Source organism: Polypterus senegalus, chromosome 3 (assembly GCF_016835505.1).
Source record: "Polypterus senegalus isolate Bchr_013 chromosome 3, ASM1683550v1, whole genome shotgun sequence".
NCBI classification, from domain to species: Eukaryota; Metazoa; Chordata; class Cladistia; order Polypteriformes; family Polypteridae; genus Polypterus; species Polypterus senegalus.
This window is the reverse complement of record NC_053156.1, coordinates 297250964-297278397: the sequence shown is the minus strand read 5'-3', so window position 1 is coordinate 297278397 and position 27434 is coordinate 297250964. Positions and strand designations below refer to the sequence as shown.

General features: G+C 42.4%; 1 protein-coding gene across 1 annotated transcript; it reads right to left on the bottom strand.

Moving 5' to 3' along the window:
* Nucleotides 1-636: 636 nt before the first annotated feature.
* LOC120526925 (collectin-46-like) lies at nucleotides 637-15939 on the bottom strand. Its single transcript, XM_039750030.1, has 5 exons — nucleotides 15709-15939; nucleotides 10479-10568; nucleotides 8876-8974; nucleotides 7257-7349; nucleotides 637-1208 (listed from the first exon to the last, which is right to left on the bottom strand). The coding sequence occupies exons 1-5, from the start codon at nucleotides 15917-15919 to the stop codon at nucleotides 835-837; spliced, it is 867 nt and encodes a 288-aa protein (XP_039605964.1). The 5' UTR covers nucleotides 15920-15939; the 3' UTR covers nucleotides 637-834.
* Between the last annotated feature and the right edge of the window lie 11495 nt (nucleotides 15940-27434).

The window sequence follows — 27434 nt, the reverse complement described above, 5'->3', positions numbered from 1 at the left end:
CTACGTGACCATCATCATCATCAAGCCCTTCCGTGAGAACCCTAAATCCAAAGAGGACTGTTTCATTTATGTTAGGTAGAATGCCCAGAGGGACTGGGCGGTCTCATGGTCTGGAATCCCTACAGATTTTATTTTTCTCCAGCCGTCTGGAGTTTTTGTTTTTCTGTCCCCTGGCCATTGAACCTTACTCTTATTCGATGTTAATGTTGATTTATTTTTTATAATTATGTCTTTCATTTTTCTATTCTTTAATATGTAAAGCACTTTGAGCTACTGTTTGTATGAAAATGTGCTATATAAATAAATGTTGTTGTTGTTGTTGCTAATCTAGGTGGGCAAAGCTGGTAGAGAAGAATCAACAGACAAGGCTGTCATTAAAGCCAAAGGGGGGTCAACATAATGACATTGACATGGGGGAGGTGATCCTTTGTTAATCTCAGTAGGTCTTCTTATTTATTTTTTATAATTTTTCTGAACTTTCACTTGAATGTTATTGGTTGCATTGAGTAAGTAAAGTGGGGAAGAAATATTTGTTGTGTGTTTTCATTTAAGGCTGTAAATTAAAAAAGGGAATATTTCAAAGGGGGATTCTTTTCTATACCCATTCCCAGGTCATAAACTTAATTGAGAAATAAATTGACTGGAACAGATACATTTAGTACTGGTACAATACAGAAAGAATGTACAAGAAAAGAAAGGGTCCTTGAAGTCCTGCAAATTCAATTCATCCTGGTTCATTTGAGCAAAATAATTAAAATTAAAAATAAACAGTCTGCAGTTCAAAAATTTCCTATTTTCCATTCCAGGACGGAACTCAAACTTTACAAAGCCCGATTAAAACTGGCATACAGTGTAAAATTCACCATTGCAGGAGGTGTCATTCCACTCTCCATTATCCAAAGTATGGATGCAGTTCTCGTTGCCTCCTGAGTTATTGGGCTCTCCAGCCTGCCACTTAGTGAACGATAACGGCCTGTCGTTAAGGTCTGTGAAGGTGCCCTCTGTCTTTGTGTCAGTGGCGCCAACGTACAGCACTCCCACTTTCCTGTGAAACGCTTGGAGGATGCTGTTTTCTTCTTCGTCTTCTGGGTAGAACATCAAACCTTCGGCCTCTCTGCAGAGCTTCAGGACATTTTCAAAGTTGCCCTTCGTGTGGGTGACTGCCAAGAGTTTGTGTTTATGAACTGTCCAGTGGGTAAAAGTAAAACCTGAGAAAAAACAAAAAAGTCATTGTAATGTGACGTTCATGACTACAGGCCAGCGGCACTTACGACTCATATCATGAAGACAATGGAGAAACTAGTCCTGGATTTTATGAGTCCTGTTGTGGTAGACCACCTGGACCCACTGCAGTTTGCCTATTGGACAAACATGGGAGTGGAGAATGCGATTATCTATCTGCTCCACAAGGCTTGTTCTCACCTGAACAAAGATGGCAGGACTGCAGGATTGATGTTTTTTGATTTCTCAACTGCCTTCAATACCATCAGGCCATCCCTGTTAAGGGGTAAACTCAGAGATATGCAGGGGGATGAGCCTGTGGTGTACTGGATGATGGACTACCTGTCAGGCAGACCACCATTTGTGAGACTCAAGAAGTGCATGAGGACCACTGGAGTACCACAAGGGACAGGCCTGTCTGCTTTTCGACTCACTCTGTACGCCTCCGACTACAAATAGAACAGGAAGCCATGTCACTTGCAGAAGTTCTCAGATGATGCTGCAGCTATGGGGTGTATTGATAAAAGGGGGATGAGGCAGAGGAGAGGAGACAGGTGGAGATGTTTGCAAGGAGAATTGTCTGCTACTTACCGTATTTACGTGTGTACCACGTGTACATTTTTTCCCAAAAATTAGCATCAGAAAATCAGGTGCGCGTCATACACGAGGAAATGTAATTCTGTAATGTTTGTTTCTTGGGCTCGCTCGCTCTCTCTCTTTGTCGCTCACTCGCTCGCTCTTGTTTTTGAATCAGTTTGGCGTCGTCATTCAGCATGGATAGTAGCAAGTGTTTACACTCCTTCACAGCGGGAGAGAAACTAAAAGTGATTTTTGAAGCAGAGAAGACAGGAAATCGGGCAACAGGTCGCAAGTATGGTGTTCCAGAGTCATGTGTTCGAGATTGGTGATGGAAGAAAGAAAAACTTTCGCCATGCAACAAAAACAGAAGGGCATTTCATTTGCCCTAAATACTTCCTATACAATCACAACGTGCGTCGTACACGGGGCAAAATGATTTTCGCGATTTTCTTTGTAAAAATTAGGGTGCACGTCTTACATGAGGACGTGTGGCACACGAGTAAAGACGGTAATATCAGAAAAAACAAAGAATTGCTTATTTACTTTTGTCGCACCAAACAGCCTCTGCACCTGGTCATTAATCAGAGTATGGATGCAGAGGTGGTCCACTCCTGCAAGTACTTGGGGGTCCACACATTAATGACAGGTTGGACTGTTGTCAGAACACAGAGGAACTATAGAAGAAAGGGCAGAATGGGCTCTTTTTCCTTAGGAAACTGCGTACTTTTAACGTGGGAAGTGACATCCTTCATATCTTCTATGACTCTATAATGGCCAACGTGGTGTGCTTGGCTGGTAATGTCACTTCAGGAGAGGCCCACTGAATCAATAAGCTAATTAAAAGGGCAGGCTCAGTTATGGGACACACTACTTGAAAAAGTAGTCGCCGATCAGCTTCAGTCACACCTTACGCATCACAATTTATTTGAGAAATTCCAGTCTGGTTTCCACACTGGTCACAGTACAGAAACGGCACTAACGCGGGTTGTACACGACATTCTGATATCCTCTGATGAAGGAAACTCCACTCTAATTATGTTGTTAGAATTAAGCACAGCAATTGACACCATTGACCATTCTATTTTACTACATTGAAGCTGACATTGGGCTTACTGGCGCTGTCCTTGCCTCGTTTAGTTCTTATTTATCAAATCTGTTCCAGTACGTATAGAAATGTGCTGACAGGACTCCATCATTATACACAGAAGTTCAATATGGTGTCCCGCAGGGCTCAGTACTCAGACCTTTACTGTTTTCACTTTACATGCTTCCACCGGGATCTCTCATTAGGAAACATCATGTTAATTTTCACTTGTATGCAGATGACACCCAGTTATACCTGTCATTTAGATCAAATTAAGTTTCTCCGATGTTGACTTTAATTAGTTGTGTTAGTGAATTAAAGGAGTGGATGGATGAGAACTACTTGTCTTTAAACACAAATAAAACAGAGATGTTAATCATTGGAGGGAATGACGCTGATCACAACAATATTTAGTCATTATTTAACTCAGTTGGAATCACCATGAATTTTACTAAATCAGCCCCCAATCTCATACTCTAGCATGTCATTTAAAGCGCACATTACAAAGTTGTCCAAATCATGTTTCTTCCATCTTAAAAATGTTGAGAAATTAAGGCGCTTTCTAAATAAGTGGGATACTGAGAAATTCATTCATGCATTTATTTGTAGTAAGATTGATTACTGCAATGCTGTGTTCACTGGATGTTCAAATTGCTCTTTATACAGCTTTTAGTTAATCCAAAAAGCTGTTGCAAGAATTATTAGATGAACACATAAACCCAAATTTAGGGGAGAATCCGAATTCAAAATCCTCCTTTTAAAATATTAAGTCTTAAATGGCCAAGGTCTGGCTTACTTATCTGAACTTATTATTACTTACAAACCATAACGTACATTAAGATCTCAAGATGCCAGTCTGCTTATGATCTGAAGGATTAATAAAATAACAGTGGGAGGTCAAGCTTTTAGTTAGAAGACCCCGAAACTGTGGAGTGGTCTGCCTGCTACTATAAGAGATGCCCCTTCAGTCTCAGCTCTCAAATCCCAGCTGAAGACTCACGACTTCAGTTTAGCACACCCTGATTAGAGCTGCTGATTAACTATACAGACTGCATGTCTGTTGTTAGTCATTAGCACTAAAACATAAGTCATATGACAGTTATAATTTGTTACTAACCCTCACATATTTTGTTTCTCTTCTCGGTACTCAAATGTGGCACTTGGTACCACGGTCCACCTGCCAAGTTGTTTTGCCTGCCTAAGGAAAAGTCACCTCTGATGGGGGATCGCAGTAGAGAGTTCCTTTCATCAGATTGGTTGACCCAGAGCTGAGTCAACTGTGGAATGGCAAATAGGGGGAGGCAACATGATGGCCGAGGTCTCCGTAACTCTAAAACAAATCCAAATCCTATGATGTGATATCATCTACTGTTGAATTCTGCTTTGTACTTGTAATATTTCTATTGCACTATTGTATTGTATTGTATTGAGGATTACTTGTGTTCTGTTCTGTCTGTTGTATTATATTTACCCCGTTTTTTGACACCAACTGCATGCCCAACCTACCTGGAAAGGGGTCACTCTTTGAACTGCCTTTCCCAAGGTTTCTTCCATTTTCTGGGGGGAGTTTTTCCTGTTTTTGGTGTACCCAGATTTTCATGCCCAAATCCAAGCAAGGTTTCATAAATAAGACCCCTGCTGTTTCTAGTGTCTCATCTCTTACACTCTTCAATGATATCAGTTCCTGATCCCGGCTTACCACATACACTCTATGGCCATGTGGACAAACCCCCCTTTCATGAACTTAATGCAAATGTAAGTCCTAAAAGCATTTTGCAAATGCCCACTAGAGGTTGAATTCCTACCAAAAACCCTGGCTACATTCAAAAAGAGCCACATAGAAGCTTTATAAGATACTAGCCGAAGCACGGTGTAAGAATAGGAACGGAAAACGGTGAGAAAGGAATTCAGTATAACAAAGGCTTAGGAAACCACCCTCGCAGTATAACGAAAAGAGCAAGGAGCGAAACCAATGCCAATGGTCGAGAGAGTACCTTCCTGTACCAGGCTACGGAAAACACAGACATATATAGATAGACGCCACATTCCCTGTGTTGCCCAGTCGACACGATAAGTCAGCGCGTCCGCCCTATTGCGAGTGGCAAAAGTGCCATTTAAACTAATACAGGTAGACGTGGAAACCGGGTTTTCTGATGAAAAAACAGGAACGATTTAAACAGTATCGTTTACATACAACAGATTTTGGCGAATCGTTTACATGCAATTATTTATATCCATTTATACGCTAAATGCGTGCGTATCCCATGGTCTTAGAGTTGGTGGGCGGGGTTCTGTGAGTTGGCGGGCGTGGCTCTCTGTCTTGCGTGCGCTCTCTGTCTTGCTTGCCCTTAGTTAGAGTTGGCGGGTGGGGCTCTGTGAGTTGGCGATCGTGGCTCTCTGTCTTGCGTGCGGTGTAAAGTCAACGTGGCTCAGAGGTGCATGTGAACTTTTGCACAGACGAAAGCGACTGAGGCTGTGTTTGGTGAGTTGTTGCGTGCCTCGAGAGCGACGCTGGACTCGGAAGGATGGTTACAGTTGGCATGCGTGGCTCTGTTGTGCGTATCCCATGATGCGGTAGGAGGGTTAGAGTTGGCAGGCAGGGCTCTGTCGAGCGTATCCCATGGTTTTAGAGTTGGCGGGCAGGGCTCTGTCTTGCTTGCGCTCACTGTCTTGCGTGCCCTTAGTGAATTATATATATAGATAAGATTAATTCTCACAGAAATGCTCTGTTTGTGGAGAGAGTGTTGACCTTGTTCAGAGGTTTACTTACTTTGGCAGTGACATTCATGTCTTTTGTGACTCTTTCTTTGAAGTCAGTAGACGGATTAGGAGAGCATGGGGGGTCATAAGGTCGCTGTAAAGGGGTGTGTGGTGCTCCCGATATCTATGCAAAAGGACAAAGGTCCAAGTCTTTAGAGTCCTGGTGCTTCCTGTCTTGCTATATGGTTGCCAGACATGGACGCTATCCAGTGACCTGAGACGAAGACTGGACTCCTTCTTGTGTGTCTCTCTGTAAAATCCTTGGGTACCGCTGGTTTGACTTTGTGTTGAATGAGCTGTTGCTCATGGGATCCAGAATGAGGTGCATTACCTGCATTGTAAGGGAGTGTCAGTTACGGCACTATGGCCATGTGGCGCGTTTCCCAGAGGGTGATCCAGTTCATAAGATCCTCATTGTTGGGGACCTGAGTGGCTGGACCAAGCCAAGTGGTCACCCACTTAACACCTGGCTGCGGCAGATAGAGGGTCATTTCTGGAGGGTGGGACTTGACCGCGTGTCTGCCTGGGGGGGTTGCAAACCGGGATCCCGAGTTGTTTCGCCGTGTTGTGGGTGCGGCCACGTGTTGTACCAGTGCACACTCCCCAGCTTGACTTGACTTGCTCTTTAAGTACATGAAGGTCCGAAGAGCACTAAAGGCATAAGATAGTTACCAGCAAGGCAATTCAAAGCAATCAAAGTCTAAGTACAATCTTCTTTGTGAATTATGAAGGGGGCACTGATTACATTTAAGTAACATTCCTCAATCACAGACACTCTCACAACAGAGACTGGAGCCCCCCTTGGCGGGGGTTTCCAACAGTGTTGTTGTGTGTTGATGCTACAATATGTGTCATTTTCATTCTGGTTTTGTCCTTGCAAAGACTAGATATGTTGTCATAGGTGCCCGGGGCGACGACCCAGCCGGGACGCCATGAAGGACCGGAAGAAGGCGTGCGCCCGCCTTGGATCACGTGGGGGCTGCCACTCTGGTTGCTTTGGGGGCCACCCTGTAGGGGCCTGTGGTCACCGCCAGGGGGCGCCCTCATGCCTTTGGAGCCCTGGACCTCAGCACTTCCGCCACACCAGGAAGTGCTGGGGGGAAGAAAAGCAGGGACACCCAGAGTGCTTCCGGGGATGCAGCCGGCACTTCCGTCACACAGGGGCATGTCGGCGGGTGATTGCCGGAACCCACCTGGAGCACATCCGGGTGATAATAAAAGGGGCCGCCTCCCTTCATTCAAGGCAAGAGTCGGGAGTGGAGTGGACTGAGCTGGAGAAGAGAGAAGGAGGCGGTCTGAAGAGAAAGGCATTGTGTGGCCAGGACTTTGGGGGTTTGTGGTGCACTTGACTCTTGTAAATAGTGTAAATAAACGTGTTTGTGGGTGACATGAACGTGTCTGCCTGTCTGTGTCTGGGCCAGCTTCCACAATGTAAATGAACATTCTTATGGGCACCCTCACGGTTTAGGGTCCACAGGCAATTTCCTGCCTTCCCTTGCCTGTCCGGTCACAGCACGTAGCTTTCAATTTCCATGGGGTGAACTTACTTTTTCACATGCCTGTATAGCTGGTGTTACTGCATTTAAATGGCACTCACAGCTGTGCTACTTACGTCTTCCAAGTTTAGAGAATTTGTCCCACATCTTGGAAATTGATTGAAGCTGGGTTTCCAGTTGTGCAATCTGGATCTCATTGTGTGGTGGTCCTAAACAAAAAAAAAAAAGAAATAAAAAAATCAGATGACAAGCACTTTAAAACTACAAGTTTGATTGAGAAGATTGTGTTGTGCTGCACTTTTTTGTTATGTTTCCCTTCCTAATGTAAATGTAAGAACATTTTTAAAATGGATTGTCCTTATCTTGCTACTGCCTAATAGTACCACACTAGGTGACTTTATCATTTTCAGTATTTACTGTCACGTGGTTGCACATGGGAGGCAGTGTAAGAGTTTTTGTGCTGGTAATTCTCCAACAATCCAGTGGTTGGCGCTGTGTGATAACGACCTTTCTTCTCCTCCCCCTGTAGAGAGGAAGATCGACAGCTCTCCTCCTCCTCCGATGTCACTTCCTGGGCCTGCCCACCTGGACCTGCCTCTTCCTGCCTATACACATCTTAACTGGAGCGGCTGCCATCTTAAGGCGCTTTTCCACTGCATAGTACGGCACAGCACGGTTCAGTACAGCTCACCTTGGTTCGGCTCAGTTCGGCTCGGTTTGCGTTTCGACTGCAGTTTAGTACCGCTTTAGAGTGGGCGGGATTATTCACGTGTCGTTATAGTTGCACCGCCTCTACTGCCGTGACACCGTGGAACTTTTACAACACGCAGACAACGGCAACACTTTAGCTCGACGACGCGCAAGGTTAAGCATCTAAAAAAAGCACATCACTAGCTAACTTTTATCACTGTTGCAAAGCATAAAATGAACTTAACTGCCAGTGTAACATTAAAATGCTGATTCTGTATATTACAGATCTTCCACATTTTGCAAAAAAGTCGCCGCAACAGACCATCTGTTTGGACATTTAACCGTGCTTCAGAGTGGTGGGATGTGATTGTTCCCGGTTTTACAAACACTCAGTGGCTGGAGAACTTTCGAAACTTCCGCGTGTCTGTACCTTTAAAGAAAAGAATAGCCAGTGACGCAGTAATGACGATTTTCTCCGGCCAATCAGTGACCAGCAGAGTTTACACGTCACATTTTGGTAACAGTTCGGCACGCTTGGAACCTCGGCTGAGGTGGTACTAAAAAAAGGACCAGGTACCAGGTACTGTTCCCAGTGGAAAGCCCCGCAAAAGTGAGCTGAACCGAACCGTGTCGTGCCGTACTATGCAGTGGAAAAGCGGCTTTAGTTACCCTGAGAGAATGCCATTTATGAGGAAGACTCACTTCATGTTTAACATATTCCGATTATGCAGGTACTGACGTTGTCTTCTCTTGTTGTTACACCTTTTTGTTACTTTGCTAGCACTAACATGGCATGAAGATCATCACTGTAAGACACACCAACTATAAGTTATGTTGTTGTTTTATGTTGCCCACACCAATCTTCTCTCCAGCACCTCACTAGCCAATGCAAATGTATTAAGTGGAGTTTCTTGGTTGCACCCATTTGAGGAACTTAGCAGATGATGTTAAGATGCTGCACCAGCCCAACCAGTGTAAAGATACACAATGTCTAACGCACTGACTGCACAGGCCAATTAAGGGATGACATTCTGGAACTGGATACCTGGGATGCCAACTGGTCCTGGATCTCCCTTTTCTCCTTTGAGTCCCATCTCCCCTGATGGCCCTGATTTCCCTGGGGGACCTTGCAGGCCTCTTTCTCCTGAAACGATACAAATGTATCAATAATTATTGATGGTCTCTGAGAGAGCTTAATTAACATGTTGACATCTAAAAACGAGGTGATCAGTAGATGGATACCACTTAGAAATTATTTCGTAAACCACCTTTGGAGCTGTGACACCAAATGTGAGCATATTTGTGGTTAACACATGTTAATAGAGGATAGGGAGGGTGTGAAATAAGAATAAAAAATCATGTGGTGTCACAGAACAGAACACTTCACTTTCAGTTAGTTTATTAGCCATAGTGTATTTTGGATAGCCAACCTCACCTGCAGAACCACAACCATCTAACATCTCTCAACAATTAGCGTCTCACCACCACGAAGTTCAAATGGAAACTGCGACATTTGATTGCAATGAATTGTGCAAGATCTAACTTGTTACACTCAGCCGAGTCATCACGCAGCTGGCGTGCACAAAGAGTTTTCTGTTCCATGCGCCAATCATAAGATAACTAAAACAGATTTTTTTTAGAGAACATACATTTTAATTATGAATTTTACTCAATAACAATCCATCATTCCATCCATCCTCTATCATTTATTTGGATCAGGGTCAACAGACCCTAAGATGCCCTAACATCTCTTTTCCCTTCCACCTCTTCCATCATCCCTGAGGAACACCGTGGTGTTCTCAAGTCACTTGGGAGATGTAATCTCTCAAGCATGTCTTGGGTCTGCCCCGAGATCTTCTCCTGGCTGGACATTCCCATAACACCTAGACAAGAAGGTGTCCTGTTCCAGCGCCTGAACCACTTCAATGTTGGGGAGCAGCAGCTCTACTTTAAGCTGTAAGTTTTTCTGAATGTCTGCAGTCCTCAAACTACTACTAAGGTCGAGTCCAGACACCCTGTGAGAGGAGCTCATTCCTGCAGCTTGTGTCCTTGATCTAGTTTTTTTGTTCACTACCCAAAGCTTGCGGCCACAGATGAGGGCCGGAATGTTCATCGACCGGTAAATCGAGAACTTTGCCATTTGTTCCACACTCTCTCTTCTTAATGACGGACTGGTACAATGTCCACATAATGTCTGATCTCTTGATCAACTCTCCCCTCACTAGTGACCGAGATCCCAAGATAATCAAACTACTCCATTTCAGGCAGCATCAGGTAGCATCTTCTCCCCAACCTGAAGAGTGCACTCCACCTTTTTGTGGTTGAAATCCATGACCTCTGACTTGGAGGTTCTGATTCTCACCTCAACCACTTCACACTCGGCTGATAACCACCCTAGCGCACACTTGAGGTCACCACTCAGTGGAGCCAACATGACCAAATCATCAGCAAAGAGCTAGGAGATCCTGTACCGATTTTCATTTGGCCGACAACGTGTTGGTTAGTGTAAGTGAGATTCCGTGATTAGATGTTGCTTCAAGTAGAGCAGGAAATATTAGAAATGGAAGTGCTAGTCAAGTTCCAGGATGTTCTAGGAGTGAAACGCTGAAATATGTATTTAAAAACACACACACATTTGGGGGTCTTACCTCTCGGCCCAGCATCTCCTGGGGTACCTTGGAATCCTGGTAGTCCAGCTGGTCCGTCATTTCCTGGAGGACCTTGGGCACCAATTTCCCCTGAAAGAATCATAACAAATGAACTTGTTATACAAAATACATTTTTAAATTTATTTCCAATATTCCACTTTTAACATAATGGTGTAATGAGCGAATGTGGTGAGCCCTTCAAAGATGTTGGATTTCTAAGTGGCTTCAGCCGTGCTATGTACGTAAGATGCCTCATAGCAGGAGAGGGGTCTCCATGATCCTGACTGTAGCCTATTTGGTGAGGAATGTGGGGGCTGCCAATGCACCAGTCTAATCTTCATGTCAATGTGGAATGGAAGAGCTTTGAACTTTTTGGGTAAGGCTTTGTCAGTTAAATAAAAGGTACTATCGTCATGTATGTATTTTTTTCCTTTGCGTTTTTATATTGGAGTGCAAGTTAAAACAATGGCATTTACCTTTTTTCTCTAAAATACTAGAAAATGTAGTCGCCAATCAGCTTCAGTCACACCTTACACATTACAATTTATTTGAGAAATTCCAGTCTGGTCATAGTACAGAAAGTGAACTAATTTGTGCTGTAAATGACATTCTGATATCCTCTGATGAAGGAAACTAATTTTTTTTTTTTGCTCTTTATTTCACCTTATACAATTTCTTGTATTAGGAATTTGTTAGTTTTTGCATACCTCTTGGGGTCAGAGCGCAGGGTCAGCCATTGTACAGCGCCCCTGGAGCTACTACAGGTTAAGGGTCTTACTCAAGGGCCCAGCAGAGTAGGATCTCTTTTGATCCTGACGGGGATTCGAACCAGCAACCTTCGGGACACTAGTTGTAACAAAGACGCTATATAGGCGCCTGACCCGACACAGATGGACACGGAGGTACGTATAAAAATAAACAAACTTTTATTTTTCTTTCACCTGTGGGTGCACGTCTTCCCCGTGACCCACAGGCAATACGCAGTCCCCAAAGCACAACTGCAACTCAACACACTCTTTTCTCTCCTCTACCACCACTCCTCCTGAAGCTTAGTCCTTCTCCTCCTGACTCTGGCCATTGAATGGTGGTGGCTGGCCCTTTTTAAAGCCCACCCAGAAGCGTTCCAGGTGCTTGACCACCTGGTCCTAATTGCACTTCCGGGTGGGGCTGAAGATTCATCCAGCCATGCAGCTCCCCCTAGCGGCCATCCGAGCCCCCAACCAGGCTGTGGAGGACTCCATCTCCCGTGGAGCCATGCGACAGGCTGGGGGATCACCGTCCGCCAGGGAGGCTGCCACCAAGCGTCCCGGGGGAGGTATTGAGCTGCCCATGGTTGCTCCCCCAAGACAGATGCAGCAGGGGGGGTCCCTGCCGGGCATGAGATATTGCTGTCCGCCACACAGAGCAGATCCTTAGCCTCAGAGCCACCACTCTGCCCTAATTATGTTGTTATAATATAAGCGAAAATGATATTGGGCTTACAGGCACTGCGCTCGTCTTGTTTAGTTATTTCAATTCCAGTATATACAGAAATGTGCTGACAGTATGTCCACCATATCAATATGGTGTCCCGCAGGGCTCAGTACTGGGACCTTTGCTGTTTTCATTTTACATTCTTCCATTGGGATCTATCATTAGGAAACATACTGTTGATTTGCACTCATATGCAGGTGACACCCAGTTCTACCCTTCTTTTATATCAAATTAAAGGCTGGTCTCCTTTTGAAATTGGCTGAATCTCATAGTATTGCTGTTTTGTTATTTGAAAATGAGCCATTTAGCAATGTGTGTGTAATTCCAAGACACGGATTAAGGCTCAATTACTTTCTTGCCTTGAAAAACAAAGTCAGTAAGTTTTTAAACTTTTAATTTTGCTTTGTTCCTTATAATCTTCATTATAAAGCTCCAGTGAGGACAAGATATTTCAAAAATATGTATAGAATATGCTTGACTTTAGAACAAACACAAATGTACCATGGTTTGTGAAATAATAACATTGACTTGCAAAAAAAAACCCAACAAATTCATCCATTAAACACTCAGCCCAATAATAAGCATACTATAAAGCCTAAAGGTTTCAGTTTAGTCAGCAGATTGCAACTTTTATTTGTTATGAAGCCTAATAATTTTTTCACTTAAGAAATATAGCTAGAGTTAGACCTCGCATATCAGTGAAAGATGCTGAGAAATGAGTTCACGCTTTTGTTTTCAGTCGACTAGATTACTGTAACGCACTCCTCTCAGGACCACCCAAAAAAGATATAAATCGTTTACAACTAGTGCAGAATGCTGCTGCTAGAATCCCAACTAGGAAAAGAAAATCCGAACACATTTCTCCAGTTTTAATGTCACTACACTGGTTGCCTGTGTCATTCAGAATTGACTTTAAAATACTGCTTATGGTTTATAAAGCCTTAAATAATCTGCTCCATTTTATATATCGGAATGTCTGACACCTTACACTCCAAATCGTAACCTTAGATCTTCAAATGAGTGTTTGCTTAGAATTCCAAGAACAAAACTTAAAAGAAGTGGTGAGGCGGGCGGCCTTCTGCTGCTATGAACCTAAAATCTAAAATACGAGTTTACCGATAGAAATTCACCAGGCTGATACGGTGGAGCACTTTAAACAAACTGCTAAAAGGTCCGTGTACTTTTTGGTATTTAAAATTTCATTTTAGAAGCAAACATGAAAAAACGACAATGAAAGGAATTTTCAGATTTAGATTTTTGATTAAAGAATAAAATGAGGGAAAATAAGGTATTTTGTAATTCTGTGGTATCAAATAGCAGTCATAAACTTAAAGTTACACATACTTTTCTGGATTTATTTTTGATTCAAATAATGAAAGTGTTATAGCTCAAAAACAACAAATTCGTTAAAAATCGCGCAGAAGAAGAAGTACCTCCGTTTTCAGACAACGAAAATGCGTTGTTTTTGTTGTTTTTGAGGGTCCGTGTACTTTTTGGTATTTAAAATTTCATTTTAGAAGCAAACATGAAAAAACGAAAATGAAAGGAATTTTCAGATTTAGATTTTTGATTAAAGAATAAAATGAGGGAAAATAAGATATTTTGTAATTCTGTGGTAACAAATAGCAGTCATAAACTTAAAATTACACATACTTTTCTGGATTTATTTGTGATTCAAATAATGAAAGTGTTATAGCTCAAAAACAACAAAACCAACGCATTTTCGTTGTCTGAAAATGGAGGTACTTCTTCTTCTGTGTGATTTTTGAAGACACGTGCGAACCTCCCAACGTATTCCTCACAAGACATCGATCAACAGCCTTGAAGTTACACTGCATGGCATCAGCAGAGGATGGACCGTTACGTTGTTTTTCAGAACAGTAAAAGAGGTGACACTCCAGGACGAGGACACTGAGTCGCATCTTTCGGTTAAAAATACAAGCTTTGCAAACTTTGCTTCATTGATGTAACAGCTCGTATATGAATATTATTGTTGTTACTTACTGTGAAACAGCCAACATTTGGTGATTTCATTTACTAACAGTAAGTCTGGCAATTTTTAGAGGGCTAGCATTTTGAATGGTTGCTCATTGACTTTACCGCTACTATAGCTAGTAAACGTTTCGAGTATTAACAGTGCGCAAAACTGTAACACGTTAGTAGAGCGACGTGATTTACAGAAAGTTTTCTTAACATGTGTTACATTTGTCAATGAGGAACCATTCACACATTTACACACATTCAAAATGCTAGCACTATAAAAATTGCCAGACTTAGTGTTAGTAAATGAAATCACCAAATGTTCGCTGTTTCACAGTAAGTAATAACAATAATGTTCATAAAACAACTGCTACATCAATGAAACAAAGTTTGTATTTTTACCGGAAAGATGTGACTTTGTGTCTTTGTGTTTTTCTGCAGTCATGTCCTCGTCCCAGAGTGTCACTCTTTTACTGTTCTGGAAAACAACGTGATGGTCCATCCTCTGCTGATGCCAGTGTAACTTCAAGGCCGTCGGCCGATGTCTCGTGAGGAGGACGTTGGGAGGTTCGCACGTGTCGTCAAAAATCATACAGAAGAAGAAGTACTTACGGTTTCAGACAACGAAAATGCGTCTGTTTTGTTATTTTTGAGCTATTACACTTTCATTATTTGAATCACAAATAAATCCAGAAAAGTATGTGTAATTTTAAGTTTATGACTGCTATTTGTTACCACAGAATTACAAAATATCTTATTTTCTCTCATTTTATTCTTTAATCAAAGATCTAAATCTGAAAATTCCTTTCATTTTCGTTTTTTCGTTTTTGCTTCTAAAATGAAATTTCAAATACCAAAAAGTACACGACCCTAAAAACTCATTACTTTAACTTGGCCATCTTGCCTGAAGAAGTGGCCTGAGTTGCCTCGAAAGCTTGCATATTGTAATCTTTTTAGTTAGCCAATAAAAGGTGTCATTTTGCTTGGCTTTTCTCTACATTCATAATAGCTAACACGGTACAACACCCTAGTACTACAGACATGGCCTTCTCATAAATTCATTTTAATTTAATCCTGATGCTCTGTATATTCAATTAATTATCATTATTATTCATGGTGGCTCTAAAATCCATACTAACCCCTACACTCTCTTCTGTTTCTTTTCCTGGTTTTCTGTGGTGGCGACCTGCACCACCACCACCTGATCAAAGCACCGTGATGTTCCTACATTGATGGATTAAAAGCCAGAAGTCTACATGACGGTCATCATCAAGTCCTTCCATGAGAACCCTAAATACAATGAGGACTGATCATTTATGTGAGGTAGAATGCCTAGAGGGGGGCTGGGTGGTCTCGTGGCCACAGACCCCCTGCAGATTTTATTTTTTCTCTCCAGCCATCTGGAGTTTTTTCTGTTTTTTCTGTCCTCCCTGGCCATCGGACCTTACTTTTATTCTATGTTAATTAGTGTTGTCTTATTTTAATTCTTACTTTGTCTTTTATTTTTCTTTTCTTCATTGTGTAAAGCACTTTGAGCTCCATTATTTGTATGAAAATGTGCTATAGAAATAAATGATGTTGTAATGAAGGTGGCTTTTTCTTCCAACCAGCGTTGTCTCCACCGAATCATTTCTAATTCTGAAGCTGACTATAACGGCAGGTGTGTAGCGCCCATTCACTGTGGCACCCGTGCCAGCTACAGGTTGTCACATCTGCCGGCTTTTCCTTTCCCTGATGATCCCCCTTTCCAGGTCCTGTGTGCCCCACTTTATCTTACCCTTCTCTCCCTTTGTTCCTTCTCTTCCCTCTTTTCCATCTCGTCCATCTCTCCCTGGCAGTCCATTGTTGCCCGGTGTGCCTGGTATCCCTGGGTAGCCAGTGCACGTTGGTAATACTTGTGTCTCTTCAGCCAGGCTGGGCCATGTCTGCAGCAGAAGCAGAAACGGTAACACCAAGAGCAGCAGTCGAGGTGGCGGAGTGGAGTTCATCTCTGGCCGACGTTGCACTGTGAGCGAGACGAGAAAAGAGTGATAAATAAGTGCGTAGAGAGGGCTGTCACCATGCCGTCACCAGTTGTGGTTGTGACCACCACCAGCATCAGCTGTTTTCCTACAGATCTGCAGTGTTGGGGGTTTTACGTTCTGAAGTTTCATCCATGTGATTTGCTTGCCAGTTGAGGCCTTGTGATTTGCTGTTAATGTGAGAGCTCTGCAGTAGTGGTTCTGCCTGGAAGTAGGGAGATTTCGTCACATGATGGACACCAACCAGATGTTGGTTAGGTCCCTACATGAAATGGGACCCCTCCAGAGAAAATCAAAAATGCTGATGGTCAGTTAGGGAACAGAAACTCATTGGCCAAGTGAAGAAGCCAAGTCTTTGAGATCCTAAGATCTGGGCTTTCTGTTGTGGCTCTGCCTTAAAAGTGCTGTTAAACACAGCAATGTGGTGCCCCCAGAAAGTCTTCAGACCTCCCCTCACTTTTTACTCTTTTTGTTGTATTTCAGGCTTCTGTTAAAATCATTTTAATTCATCGTTTCCCTCATCAAGCAACATTCAATACCTCAGAATGACAAAGCAAAGGCAAGATTTTAGAAATTCTTGGACATTTTTAACATTTTTTTATAAATGAACTATAACATTCACACAAATTTTCAGACCCTTTACTCAGTACCTAGTTGAAGCCCCTTTAGAGTATTCTTGGGTCTGACGTGATGAGCTTCACTCACCTGGATCTGGGGATTCTCTGTCGTTCTTCTCCACAGATCTTCTTGAGTTCTGTCAGGTTGATGTGGTGACACAAATTAGGGTCCGTTTTAAAAATGAAAGGGGGCAACTCAGGCTCCTTGTGTGTGTGTGTGTGGCCCCCGGGACATTTAATGGGAAGATTGGGGGCGGGTCGCACTTGCATGCGAGCGCACGGTTGGTTCCAGTTTCCTCATTGGCTTTCCATAATAAGGACATCACGCCCACTGAGGTATAAAGCAGAGCCTGAGTGAGAGAGAAGATGGAAGCAGAAGAGAATGGAAGTAAAGAAAGGAAAGCAGAATCGGGAGTGCCTTCCTGTTATGCAGTTTAAGTGGGCATCAAAATACATGATCGATTGGAAAATGGTATGGACACTTCCTCATAGATACTGTATATTTGTAACAAATCAAGTGTAAGAAATTTCATGTAATGTTATTCATAAATATTAATCATGCAATAGTTTAATATGCAGTTTAGATGCCACACGGGCTGGACAGGCAACCCAGCCAGTAGAGGGAATGGTTCCTTACCTGGATGGGGGGAGCGCCTAACAGACAGATGGCCATCCTGGGAGGAAAAAGGCATCAGATTCGGAAGGACGGGAAAAAGAGAAGATATTTCTGGGGGCTTTTTACTCCTTCAGCACACTAGATGGCAGCAGCTCCGCATATCGGTGTCCAGTGGAAAGCCAGCAGGGCATGGAGGGATTTGGAGTCTGGCAGAGCAGCCCTGCTGGGGTCACTGGGTGTTGCAAGAGGGCACTGCAGGGAGACAAGCTCCCTGCTGTAATGAACTTCCGTATGACCCGGAAGTAGAGTCATCCCTCACCTATCGTGGGGGTTACGTTTCAGAACCCCCCCACAAAAAGTGAAAATCTGCAAAGTAAAAAACATATGTTTATATGGTAATTTTTATATATTTTAAGCCCTTATAAAGTCTTCTACACTCTTATAAACGTTTCCCGTAGTTATACAGCATAAACCCTTTGTATTCTCTTAGATATTAGGTAAGATTCATTGAAATTATGTATGTAAACACACTGTTTATATACAGTAAATCTAAATATTATAGATAAGATATCGAGCGTCTCCGATATCACATGTTACATGTTATGTTACAGCCATTACGATAGACAGGCCAGCAGCAATAATTACGTACAATGCAAGAAAATGCACAAAAGTTAACTCTTTACACAGTGAAACACGTCAATGCTGAATGAGCGAGACAAGACTTTCTGGTTAACCCAGTGGAATCGAATTCGGCGCTCGGTCGCTGAGCCAATCAGCACACAGGAACTTAACTGTATGCTCTGATTGGGTACCTTCTCAGCCATCTGCCAATAGCGTCCCTTGTATGAAATCAACTGGGCAAACCAACTGAGGAAGCACGTACAGGAAGTAAAAAGACAGATCGTCCAAGTGAAAAATCTGCGTTATATATTTAGATATGCTTACATATAAAATCTGCGATAGAGTGAAGCCGCAAAAGTCGAAGCGCGATATAGTGAGGGATTACTGTACTCCCAGGTCCTTAATAAAAGGGGCCGCACTCCCTTGGCCAGGTAAGTTGGAGCTGGGAGGAAGAAGGGCAACACTCGACTGGAGGAAGGCAGTGCGCTGGTGAGAGAAAGTGTGGGGAAGAATTGAATTGTGGGGAGGGAAACCTGTGTTTCTGTGCTTTTTGTCACTTGTTTGAGGAGTTTGACTAATAAACCAACCTTTATTTGAACCTGAGACTGTACTTGTGTGTTCGTGTCAGGGTTCGTTGTCACCCCGGTTTCCGTCACAGCAGTTAAATCAATCAATCAATCAATCAACATTTATTTATATAGCACATATTCATACAAAAAAATGTAGCTCAAAGTGCTTTACAAAATGAAGAGAAAAATAGAAGACACAATAAAAAATAAACATAAGTCAACATTAATTAACATAGAATAAGAGTAAGGTCCGATGGCCAGGGTGGACAGAAAAAACAAAAAAACTCCAAAAGCTGGAGAAAAAATAAAATCTGTAGGGGTTCCAGACCAAGAGACCGCCCAGTCCCCTCTGGGCAATCTACCTAACATAAATCATCATATTTTCATGGAAGGACCTGATGATGATGGTCACGTAGACTTCTGGCTTTCAGTCCATCATTGTTGGAGCATCATGATGCTTTGAGTAGGTGGTGATGGCGCAGGTCGACACCACAGAAAACCGGAAAAAGAAACAGAAGAGAGAGTAGGGGTCAGTACGATTTTAGAGCCACCATGAATAGTTATTATGAAGAATTGAACATACAGAGTATCAGGATTATGTTAAAGTGAAGTTATAAAAAGGCCATGTTAAAGTAATGTGTTTTCAGCAGTGTTTTAAATTGCTCCACTGTATTTGCCTGGCGAATTCCTATCGGCAGGCTATTCCAGATTTTAGGTGCATAGCAGCAGAAGGCCGCCTCACCACTTCTTTTAAGTTTAGCTTTTGGAATTATAAGGAGACACTCATTTGAAGATCTAAGGTTACGATTTGGAATATAACGTGTCAGGCATTCCGATATATAAAATGGAGCGAGATTATTTAAGGCTTTATAAACCATAAGCAGTATTTTAAAGTCAATCCTGAATGACACAGGCAACCAGTGTAGTGACATCAAAACTGGAGAAATGTGTTCGGATTTTCTTTTCCCAGTTAGGATTCTAGCAGCTGCATTCTGCACTCGTTGCAAATGATTTATGTCTTTTTTGGGTAGTCCTGAGAGGAGTGCGTTACAGTAATCTAGTCAACTGAAAACAAAAGCGTGAATTAATTTCTCAGCATCTTTCAATGATATAAGAGGTCTAACTTTAGCTATGTTTCTTAAATGAAAAAATGCTGTCCTAGTGGTCTGATGAATATGCGATTTAAAATTCAGATTACAGTCAACGGTTACCCCTAAATTTTTTACTTCCGTCTTAACTTTTAATCCTAGTGCATTAAGTTTATTTCTGATAACCTCGCTGAATCCATTATTGCCAATTACCAAAATTTCAGTTTTCTCTTTATTTAGTTTGAGAAAATTACTATTCATCCATTCAGAAATACCAGTAAGACATTGTGTTAGTGTATCGAAAGAGTCGGAGTCATCAGGAGCTATTGATAAGTACAGCTGTGTGTCATCAGCATAGCTGTGGTAGCTCACATTGTAACCTGAGATAATCTGACCTAACGGAAGCATATAGATTGAGAATAACAGCGGACCCAGGATAGAGCCTTGTGGAACAACCTCGATTACCTGTCAGGGGTCGGGACTGAGGCCGTGATGGACAACAGAAAAGACGGATAACAGAATAGCTACTTTAAAAATGATATACAGGTGATTATTTTAGCGAATAGTCATATTTATTTATCAAAATATAATACAGTGTTAACAGAATTGTAACGACCAGTGTAATAAGCAAACATTTTTTACGTTTTACTTGAAGCCTTTGTTCTGTCACAGACGCCGCCCAGTCTTATATTCCATTATCTGAGTTATGGCACTCAACTCCAAAACAATAAAAGAAAGATCCCCCCCCTACCAATCCGTTTATGTCCTGCCCTTCACGTTCTGCCTTTTTTTATACCACAAACAGTCATGCTTATTGTCTCCTGACTCTCTACTCCAAACTTCCTTTGGTGAAACTTTCACTTCTCCTGCCACTCGTGTCCTCCCCTTACTGAGCAAAAGCCCTTCAGCCAGTCCCATCACTTACAGCTTTCATTCCACCCTTTCTGTTCTCGTACAACACATCACAAGCTGCCTGCACGTCACAATATATTAACAAAACATAATATAACAGAACTTAAAAAGAAAATTGCAATGCAGAAAAACATTAACGTTAATACAGAATAACATTACCGTCAGTGGTTTCCATTTTCGACACGTTTTTCAATTTTGTCGGTTTCATGCTTTATATCGGTCGCCGTTGTTCTTCCTACTCTGTAAATTGAAGCGATAATTTGAAGCAATGTCGCTGTTTCGTAAAAATTTGAATCATTTCAATTTTATGTGACAATTCCACATTGCATACGTTTAATGGCCATAACTATGTTTAGCAGAGTAAATATAACAAACGAGACAAGCTACGAAACGCTATTAAAACTGAGATTTTGAAATGCGGCCTGACAGGTGGTGCTGGTGAAGAACACAAGGGAGAGTTGATCCAACGTGCAGAGCTTGCAGTGTACGGACAGGTAGGCGCCCTGACGGTTAATGGAGTCTAACGGTTAATCAAGTGACGGATAATTGAGGTGTTACTGTATAATTTTTTTCTAGATGTATTAAATATATGCAGCTTTAAATAAGGAAAAATAAGGAATGTATTGAACACGTTTTCTGTAACTGTGTGCATTCAAAAAATATTTGGTTTGCTTTAATGAAGGAATCTGGACAAAACAGGAAAAGTTTTGAATGGTGATATCAATCCTATTCTGTTATATAAAAAGTCACAAAGAATATAACTTGTAGCAGTGCTCCATGAATGGTGACATCTTAATGTGTTTTGTGTCGACTCGTGTCTTTCGTAGCGTTGTCCCGTTTATGAAGTCTAGGGTGCGTCTGTGTTATCCCCATGGAAACAATGGGGGAAGGAGAATACTGCAGGACCGTGACCCTTCAAGGTAATTTTCCTGTCTGCCCATCAAGTCCATCCGGGTTATTTCCCTTATTTAAATGAGAGCAGGGAAATAGACGATATAAAAAAGGACAAAAACCAGAACACAACACCGAAGTGCATCACAAGATCTATCCACAGCTTGCTGCTCTTTATGCCGGATCTCTAACGATCTTCCCATTCTCACAAAACCCTGGGGTTCAGTAGCATCAGGACATGCTGAGGACCATATGGTGAGACCGTTTCTTTTTTATTTCAGGAGAGGAGAGAACAATCAAGTGCTTCTGTATTGCAGATACTGCTAACCGGTCCAAGATCATTTCCATTAATCATTCTCTGGACAATTTCCTGGACTTTACGCCTGACGTGTGTTTTTTGTGTGTCATTTCTTTTTTATGTTCAGTGTAGAGTCAAGGGAGGGTTTGTACTGTATATTTATTGCTGCACTATTTACTATAATATTCTGCCGTTCACTTGTGTGATATTTATACTGTTGGACATTTTGTTTTAAATTCTTATCATATATATATATTGTCAGGGATGCCAGGGGCGACGACACGGCTGGTACGCTCTGAAGGACCGGAAGAGGGTCTACGCCCGCCCTGGATCACATGGGGGCCGCCACTCTGGTTGCTTTGGGGGCCACGGGTAAAGGGCTTGGAAGCCCAACCCTGTAGGGGCCCGTGATCACCACCAGGGGCGCCCCAATGCCTTGGGAACCCTGGACCTCAGCACTTCCGCCACACCAGAAAGTGCTGGGGGGAAGAGAAGCAGGGACACCCAGAGAGCTTCCGGGAGAACAGCCGGCACTTCCGCCACACTGGGGCGTGTCAGCGGGAGATTGCCAGGGAGCACCTGGAGCACATCTGGGTGTGGATAAAAGAGGCCACCTCCCTTCATTCATGGCTGGAGTCAGGTGGAAGCAGGACGAAGCAGAGGAGAGTGTGGAGGCGGCCCGAAGAAAGGCGTTGTGCGGCCAGGACTTTGTGTGCACTGAACTTTATTGTATATAGTGTCAATAAACATGTGGTGGTGCATAACAACATGTCTGCCTGTCTGTGTCCGGGCCACGTTCACATCATATATATATATACATATATATTTACTTTATTAACTCACTAAATCTTAATGCTCCTCACGTTGCCAGGTTGTACGTGGCTGGCACGACGTGAGGCACAAGGACGGCAACACTTACTTCCAGGGAGGAAGAGACAGCTCCACAAGGAGAGGCCAATTGTGGGTCCAGTGAGAGAGGGAAGCTGCATGAAAGGACAGAGCAAAGCTGGCAGATGAGAAATGAGGCATGCCTAGGTCACAGCAACACAAGGAGCCCAGAGTGGAAAAAAGGGATCGACAAAGAGACGCTGACAGGGATTCCACGATTTTGAAAAAACCTCTGTTGGGAAATGAGTGTCCAGTGAACAGAGTGCATCCATGGTGTGATATATGGCTGGCCGTTCATCCCGGCCAATACCCCTACACCACCAGGTGGAGCCCTCCCTGCAGCATGGAGGTGCCCCAAATGCCAGCAGGGCATCATGGACATTGGAGTATTTATTCAAATCCCTGCTGGATACCATGGGGGCCACTAGAGGATGCTGCAGGGAGGAACAAAGAGTATTTTCCTTGCAGTTACATGGACAAGAGGAATGATGCGCATCCGGGTTGAAGAAGGATTTTTTATCTGACCCAGAAGTGTTCCTAGTCACATGAACAGAGAGAGCGAAACACTTCCGGGTCAAGGACTATAAAGGATTGTGGGAAATCCTCAGATGACGAGCTGAGCTGGGTGAAAGGGTGGAAACGTGCCTGGGAGTGGAGGATTGATTATAGTATTGTGTTTATTGATTATTTATGAGTATTGTGGAGAGGAGGGTGCTTTGTGTACTGTTGTTTATTCATAAAGTCAAAATTTGGACTTTTATCTGCTGTCTGACGTATTATCCGAGGGTTCAAGAGGACAAGAGCGCCCTCTATCTGTCACAGTGGACAGTTGTAAAATTAGTTGTTGGGGTAACACAGTGCACAGACTGGACTCTGCACCACTAAAGGTTGTATTTTCCAATCCTTGTTTTTAATGGACTTTTAGAGGGTGGACTGTGTGCTTTCCTTTCTAAAAACGGAATTTTGTTCCTGATATTGTTAGATTTTATTTATGTTCATTTATCTTTTTAATTCTACTTATTGTTGTCTTGTGTAATAGCAGTTAGGGTTGCTTTTCCTGAAATTACTGTTGTGTCTTTCATTGTGTGTTTACTCACCACCCAATTTAAAGAACCCTTTTTGCTATGTTCTGTAAATCTCAAGAGTTCCCAGTCTCTTAATAGAACTGGGTATCGTAGATGGATATTTTAATGGTGTCTAAGTTAGATTACCTGTAAGTGTAATCAGACACCTGTCACATTTCCATTATATTTTGTTCAAGACAAAACAACAGATGAACAAAATTCAGGACACATCAAAGCATATCCTCTTCCCAGTTGTATCTCACTCTTAAAGCAGCAGTTCCAACAAAGAAAGGAAGACATGCTGGTGCCTAAGGCTATTGATTAGTTAATAACCTGTGCACCTGGGACAACAAGTAGCTAAATTATTTCACAGCCTGGGAAAGGAAGACATGCCGATACCTCAGGCAACATCAACAAAGTTTTATTGTTAGGGAAAACAGACAGTGAATTCATTCATCATATTGACAGCCAGCCAATCAGAATATCTAACAATCACATCTTGCAAAACCCCCGCGGTAGAATTTCATAATAAATATGCCTTGTCTGAAGAGCCACATTGGAGGGAGGAAGAAGAAGGGAAGAATACGTCAGGAGAAGAAAACAGAATGATGTCAGAAGAGGGCGCCGGCAACATGCGGCCGTTTACATCTGATTGTCAGAAAAGCGTCTAACGAACAGCTACAAGTGGTAGATCACAAGTTCTCTGATTCTCTGTGTGAAGAAAAACTTCCTAAAGTTTGTGTGAAATTTCCCCTTCACAAGTTTCCAGCTGTGTCCCCGTGTTTTTGATTAACTCATTTTAAAGTCACCGTCTCGAGCCACTGGATTAATTCCCTTCATAATGTTAAACACTCAACTCAGGTCTCTTCTTAGTCTTCTTTTTTTTAAACTGTAAAGGCTCAGCTCTTTTAATTTTTCCTCATAACTCATCCCCTGTAGCCCTCTAATCAGCCTTGTTGCTCTTCTCTGGACCTTTCTGGTGCTGTTATGTCCTCTTTGTAGCCTGGAGACCCAAACTGCACACAGGACTCCAGATGATGCCTCACCAGTGTGTTATAAAGCTTGAATAGAACCTCCTGTGACTTGTACTCCACACATTAAGGCGCTATATAACCTGACATTCTGTTAGCCTTCTTAATGGCTTCTGAACACTGTCTGGCCGTTGATAGTGTTGAGTCCACTACGACTCCTAAATCCATCTATTAGGAGTACTTTCAATTTTCAGACCTCACATTGTGTACTCAAATCTAATATTTTTTACTTCCTAATTCTTTACATTTGCTGACATTAAATTTCATTTGCCACAAATCTTCCCAAGCTCTTCTCTGGACCTTTCTGGTGCTGTTATGTCCTCTTTGTAGTCTGAAGACCCAAACTGCACACAGGACTCCAGATGAGGCCTCACCAATGTGTTATAAAGCTTGAGCAGAACCCCCTGTGACTTGTACTCCACACATCAAGGCGCTATATAACTTGACATTCTGTTAGCCTTCTTAATGGCTTCTTAACACTGTCTGGAAGTCGATAGCTTAGAGTTCACTACGACTCCTAAATCCTTCTCATAAGGTCTACTTTCAGCTTTCCGACCGCCCATTGTGTATTCAAACTCAAACCTCACATTTTTACTTCATATGTGTAATACTTTACATTTACTGACATTAAATTTCATCTGCCACAAATCAGCCTAGTCGCTCTTCTCTGGACCTTCTCTAGTGCTGTTATGTCCTTTTTGTAGTCTGGAGACCCAAACTGCACCCAGGACTCCAGGGGCCTCATGTATAAACGGTGCGTACGCACAGAAATGTTGCGTAAGAACTTTTCCACGTTCAAATCGCGATGTATAATACCTACACTTGGCGTAAAGCCACGCACTTTTCCACGGTACCTCATGCCTTGTCGTACGCAAGTTCTCAGCTCGGTTTTGCAGACTGGCGGCACCCAGTGTCAAAGCAGTGCTACTGTTCCTGTGTGGTTACTCATTGTTTTCCTGACGCGGCTTTATAAATACACTGAAACTAACCGCATATTGTTTATTATTGTAACGCATCTGATTGTAATTAACTTGTAACAATATAATGGTTCAGGGAACAGCCATAGTATTCCAAATACCATAACTGCTTTAGCGTTGTTACTCTCACTGCACCTTCTTCTTCTTCTTTCAGCTCCTCTTGTTAGGAGTTGCCACAGCGGATCATCTTTTTCCATATTACTCTCACTGCACCACTCAGAGTATTTATATCACTGTATCTGAGTGTGAATCACAGCAGCAGCTGATCGGAAAGAGAATTATCGGTATACAGCTTCAAGGACACGCTGTCTCAGCCACGGCAAAACGTTTCAGAGCCTTTCCTGTACGGACCTCGAGGTTCAGAAAAAGTTTCATCCCAAGAACTTTAAATGCACTCAATCAATTGCTCCTTGTAGAACTGTTTGTACTTATAAGTACAATCACCTCACTGTAAACTTGCACTACAGTTATAATATTGCACAACCTGAGCCACTTTATAAAGTGCGTATTTACATATGATGACGATATCATTTTTAAGATGAAATGCAGCAAAATATGTTTATTATATTATACAGGTAAAACTTTAACTTCATTTAAATAATCTATATTCTTCACTGGGACTGGCGTGAAGGATAGAATAATTAAACATGTACTACGAAGATATTTCAATGTTCCTTAAACTTTTTAAAGAATCAGTGTTCTAAGTTTACAGATGGCTTAACATCTATTACAGAGCTGATTGTGTGGCAATCGGTTACTTGGAGAAAGAAAAGCAAGAACTGCATGGGCGGCCACGTCAATATATATTGAATATAAAACAGAAAGAGAAAATAACGACACAGCTAAAAATGCAGCGGCAAATTAAATTAACAAAAGTTAAATGCTTGTGTCATGAGCACGAGGCGGCTAGTGTCTGCAACGGATGTGGCCATCCACCGTGCATAAGCTACCTCACTGACATTGGCGGGCAAAGGAGCCACCGATTCTTTTTCTGCCCAGTGCCACCATAAACCTAGAGCCGCCCCTGATACTGCTGCAATAAATAATTTCATCGATGGTCGTGCACAATCGCTGCGCTGTAAAACCCATGTTTAATAACGTACTTTAACTCTTAATTATATCACGTATACATCTCAGTATTTTAGTTATTCAGAGAACTGTAATATCACGAATGTAATGGACTCTGTGTCCAGTTGGAGGAAGAGAGCCGGTTTAAGAAGCAAGTAGTGATTCACACACATAGATCACATACGAGTAGAAGATCAAATACAAAACAAAGCATTTAACGTGCTACTTTAATTACGATGTGATTTGAGAAACTGGTTAAGTAAATGATTTTAAGATGACGTTTATGATGTTCTACTTTAATGACAAAATAAACTACATGATTAAAGTGGAAATTTCGAGATTGAAGTTGACATTTCGTGCTTTTTTTCCCCACTGTGCCTTTTTTTTCTCTGTACCCTAAAAAGCTTTCATATGACACTCAGACGGTAGGCTACGACTCGCCTTTTCACGGCGACTGATATCTGAGCTTTCAAGTTTCTCCACACGCTATGTCACTCGATCAACTTCCTTTTGTTGATTATTCCACGGTTTAATTAAACAAATGGTATATTTTTCCTTTTCCTCCACTTGGTATTCGCTGAAATCGTTATATTTTCCCCGTGCTTTTCCCATTGTCTTTTCACAGAAGGCTGAGCTTAAGGGTGATTTATATTGATTTGCATATTCAAATAGGCGTAATTCTGGGAGGAGTTGGGGCGTCACAAAATGCGCGTGCACGAGCGTTAGTTTTCACGCTGATCGGGATTTATGTAGCGGAAGAACGTGGAAGTTGGAGTACGCACAGATTCCTGCATCTGGATTTTTCTGTGCGCAAGCACATTTCGGCTTTTGTGCTTACGCCA